The 5,213-nt window shown below is 40.4% G+C and overlaps 1 protein-coding gene across 1 annotated transcript; it reads left to right on the plus strand.

The window, feature by feature from the left end:
* The first annotated feature begins 570 nt into the window (after positions 1 to 570).
* On the plus strand, positions 571 to 2,748 carry LOC137287926 (uncharacterized). Its single transcript, XM_067820300.1, has 3 exons — positions 571 to 821; positions 1,623 to 1,719; positions 2,520 to 2,748. Exons 1-3 carry the CDS (start codon positions 614 to 616, stop codon positions 2,746 to 2,748), a joined length of 534 nt encoding a protein of 177 aa, XP_067676401.1. The 5' UTR covers positions 571 to 613.
* Positions 2,749 to 5,213: the final 2,465 nt, after the last annotated feature.

The following is a 5,213-nucleotide window of genomic DNA, read 5'->3' on the forward strand; positions in this document are numbered from 1 at the left end:
ATCCCCCGCCGAGATGTTAGTGGGGCATTGGTATAATCGGCGTAAAACCATATACACTCAGTCACTGATCGATGAGGGGAAGTGGGGTAGCTCAGTGGCTAAAGCGTTTGCTCGTTACGCCGAAGACCCGTATTCGATTCCACACATGGATACAATGTGTGAAGCCTATTTTCTGGTGATATTGCTAGAATAGTGCTATAATTCGGCGTAAACCCAACTTTCTCACTCACAAATCGAGGATCCATTGTCACCACTGACCGCTTGCTCATAATATCAATAATATCACTTGCTTGCCTTGCCTATTTATTAAAAAGAGTATTGTTAAATTTGGCGTAAAACAACCTTCACACACAGGATTAACGACATGTCGTAAACAGGAAACAACTTATGTCGTAAACACGTCAAGACCTATATTTATGTGTCATCTGTGAACTAACGAGGTAAGCGAATCGTGATAATTGTTTCCCGCATAATCGGAAAGTATAGCAATAGAACATGACGCCACTCCTTGTTCAAATGTTTTAAACTAAGTTGTGATCACTTACTCATAGGAATCTTGTCTTACTCAGCTGACAAGTGAACGCTTTCAGGGTACATATCTCAAAAGAGGGTAATGGCAACGTTGAGATTCGTTACCGCCGTACTCGTAGTCGTGGTGGTAGGCGTCTTTGCTGTCAGACGTGGTCATTGTAAGGATGCACTGCAAGGACGGAATGATTCGAACACAGACAGGCCCTACAGGACGCCGTTACAGTCTCCCCGCACATATAAGCGTGACAAATCCCGGTACAAATATACCTGGCGCGGTACAGGTGGGAGAGGTAAGAATATTAGATATCAATGTGAACATAATACCACAGGTGCGAATGTCAAATTTTTCGTAATTATTTCTTTTAATTGATCAGGGCGGTATGGTAGTCTAGTGATTGTAGTGTTCGATCCTACCGCCAAAGACCAGGGTTCGATTCCCCAAATGGGTAAAACGCTTGAAGCACATTTCTGGAATCCCCCGCTGTGATATTGCAAGAACATTGCTTAAAGCTAGCAATTCCCACGAAATATGAGTCTTTAGGCTGGTCCCGACACCAAGCTTTTGTTATACAGCCTTGAATTCATCATTGGCAAATTGTCTTTCACGCAAGTGAGACTTCAAATTTCGAAGCCGGTATAATCTTTGAGCGCCAGGTCAGAATTGTACTCGTGGGGTCTGATTGTGTTGGTGCCCTCTAGTGGAACACATGAACTTCAGAACTGTAGTCAGTCTCAAAATTCTCCATGATATAAGTTGGTTGCGTATCTCTCTTCCAGATATCACAATATAAATATTGTTTTTGTTCTTTTTTGTGAGCTGCTGAAACTTTCTCATGTATCTCATGAATGATCGACGTATGCAATACATCTATCGGCATTGCTGTTTCATAACTGTAGGCAGTGAGTTCTACAAACTGTTTGACCTCCCCCTCACGATAAAGAGTTGTGTCCCTTGGCTGTGCAAGAATCCGATGATAGACACAATATCAGCATCATGTGTAAATATTATGTGATTATTATAATGTAATTTTGCTTTTACCACGTGAATAATGTCTATATAACGTGGTGATTGGAGCTCTTATTCTTTGCAGATATAAGTCAGGCTTCCCAGATCCTGTATACGTCTATTGTCCCGCTGATTGCTGTTTTGGGAATCCTGACAGTTTTGCTTTTTGCCTACAAACAAAGGTACAAAAGTATTGAATTTGCTCAAATGCCAACAAATTATTTATACATGTTCTGTTGTCATTTTTTAAATCTTATCTTAAAGGGTTCGGTGTACGAGAAACGAGAGCGGCACAGTTACAATCTCACTTACATCTGCGGCGTAGGAGAGGGTTTGTGGGAAATGTGTGACGTAATACACCTTTTCGGCACTACATAAATATGACCGTCATTTCTAGTTACACTCCTAGTATATGATAAAAATATCTCACAACAAAGAAGGCCACACTTAACGCATTTCCTTGTCATACAAGGTTGCACTGTAATTAGACATTCCATATCACGACGATCGTAAGTTCTATCCATAAAAACAGACTTACGACAGTCGTAGCTTTACGATTGTTTCGTAAGTTTTTGGTTCTGGTTACTGTTTCACAAAGCGACCGTATCTACGGTAGTCGAACTCTTACGCTAACATAATTTGTGTTCAGATGTGAGTTTAAGACGTTTATTGAAAGCACGTCGTGGATAAAGTTTGGTTTGTTAGTTTGTTATCTGACGCCGCCTTCGGCAATGTTCATGCAATCTGGCGGCGCTCTGTAAATAATTAAATCTGGACCAGAGAATAAAGTGATCAACGTCATGAGTACGCAGTTGTCAGTCAAGTCAGAGAGCCTGGTCACCTAGTCCCGTTAGTCGCCTCTTAGGACAACCACGGGTTGCTGAAGATCAATTCAACAAAGGATCGTCGATGTTCGTTCGTCGGGTGTGTCGGGTTCGTCGATATAAGCTAAATTGCGCCAACGTATTGCATTTACTTCCAGATCGCTCCTGTTGCGAGTTCATAGCATCGTTCGTCGTCTGGAGCAAGGACCCCATATATACACCTCTTTGACAGGTGCGAGAGAACCCAGTAGTCCCGGAAGTTATACGCAAGTGCACTATCCAGCTGCAGCAGGGGGAGATAACCCAGATCTAACCTACACAAGACTACATACTTACACTGATACCTCACAGTATACACACGTAGATACACAGCTAAGACACACGTGAATACAGGGTCGTGCATACTGACATTTACAATGGTGTGAGACCAATGATTCTTTTTATGAAAACCATCATTGTTTTAGTAACTATGTTAAAGCCCGTGTGTGACGAGAATATGACAATTGAAGCTGCACAAGTTCATATTTTGTCTGCAGTAGGATATTCGTGGCAAACCCGTTGTGGCCTGAAAACCAGAGTGTTTTAGGTCACTTAAGCCTGATTTGGAGATAATGGACTCCAAACATTCAGATTGCATGTTCTTTTTAGTTATTGAAAATTGTCCAATGAAACGCAAGGAGGAAAAGCGATCTTAAGCCATCTGAACCATAAATTGGCCGTATTTCATGGGAATAATTGACTATCTGGCACTTTTTGTGTGTGGAGAATCACCTTAGACGAAAGTGTTTTTTGTTCAAACCGAAGTGTTGTGAGTGAAGACTATAGGATAAAAATGCCTTTATAATGATAAAATCATAACTGAACCATAATATTTCTTGAAGGTCTTTACAGTGAACTGAAGGTGAAAAATTATTGAAGTTTCTTGCAGAGTCTATAAGTAGGTGTCTGTATTCCGTGGAATCTGTTAAACTTAACCAGATGATAGAATAACACCCCAGGTTAAATATGATATCCATGAGTAATATTTTACAAAAATTGGAATTAAAACACTTGATCAACAGCGGTTCTTGGAAGTTACGGAAATGGGCGAGTGGTGACGAATGTGACGAAGAGTCACATTAATGGTTCGGCTCTCTCGACGAAGATCGTTGCTTAGTCACTGATATGTTCTGCACTAGATTGGATTATAATATATTACAGTTATTACGAGGGCACACGGGCACTAATTCTATGTTCGTTATTACTTTACTTTTTTTATACACATTTTAAAAAAAACAAACAGCAAGTCTACCCCAGATACCAGTTCGTTATAAACCACATTCAGAAAAAGGAAAAGAAACGCAACTCTGGCTTTTAGTCGTGTTTTTCGAAAATTTCGTTTCTTTTGCTGTTCAGTATAGCTGACTATATAATTTATAGCCCATCATATTTGCTGCTTAAATATTGCTTAGGGCAGGAAAAAACTGACAAAAATCACAATGAAATATACATTGTCGTGTTAGTTATCCCCCTTTTCGCCACACAAGGATCTGATTCACGAGATGGAGATAATTCAGTTTGTTCTTCATTTGATATTTATTTGGAATATTCTTGTTTATTTATTGTGTGAAGTTTAAGGCAATAATTGTGGTTAATTTCTCTTTTAAATAAACATTGCATTTTGTGTAAAACTGGATCTGTTTTGTGATTTTGTACCTATTCTGTGAGCCAACTGGCTCAGAACATTCAGGAATAACTATTTTCCTTTCTTTTGTACTACCTGATTGACATTCAAAGCATTATCGGTGGCATTATAATATACAGTATAATAACCTGACGTTGGCCTCCACACCCTTGTGGGAGGCAGGATGCGCGCGCGTATATGTGTGTATGTGAGTGGGTGGGGGGGGGGGGGGGGGGGGCTGCCCATGCCCCATCTTTCCTCACTCACTGTCATACTTAGTCACTTTCTCACTCACTCATTAACACTTGCACTCACTCACTCACGCACAGATATTTTGTTTCAAAGAACACACGGGGAAATCTAGCGAATACTTGTGGGTATTAAACTATGAGTTAAAGAATTGTTTAACAGTCAGATGCATAATTATTCTCTCATCCACTCACTCACACATATTATTTAATTTGTATAATCTCTCACTCACTCTCTCACACACTCAGTCACTCACTCTCTAACACACTTAGTCACTCACTCACCCACTCACTCTCTAACAGTCACTCTCTAACACATTCAGTCACTCACTCTCTCATTCGCCCTCCCACTCATTCACCCAACCCAAATCCACCCTGAGAACAAATTACTCTTCTCCCCTTCCCCTTCCCCTACCCTTTGTGCCTAAAAAGACAAACGTTTCTATTTTAACCGTTAACAGTCAATATATATATATATAATCATACATGTAAGTATGACTTGCTTTGTTTGACCTTTCTTTGTAACACACCTCTGGTAACCCAAATTCTAACCTATAGCTAACTGAGTGATGACAAAGCACAAGTCATTAACCGTTATCCTGCTTTTATATAGAGTTCAACTACATACATCCGATATCTGTTGCAGGATTTCCTTTTGTGTTTGGTCGAAACAGGATATCTCATACAACGTAACCTCGTTAATCCAAACGGTAATATTTTAAATGAATTCGTAATATTCGGATGGACAGATCTTGGTTTCTGAATTTATAAATCTATGTTACGTTTTCTTCACCGGCGAAGTAAAACACTATACACAGGCAGGCAGGCAGGCAGGCCGAGCATATTGACCAAAAGCTGAACGTGTCCTGACGCGACTACACCGACAACGACGTGGCCAATGGTGCAACAGGGTACAGACATGGAACCTGGGAAACTGGCGA

The sequence above is a fragment of the Haliotis asinina genome, chromosome 6 (genome assembly GCF_037392515.1).
Source record: "Haliotis asinina isolate JCU_RB_2024 chromosome 6, JCU_Hal_asi_v2, whole genome shotgun sequence".
NCBI lineage: Eukaryota > Metazoa > Mollusca > Gastropoda > Lepetellida > Haliotidae > Haliotis > Haliotis asinina.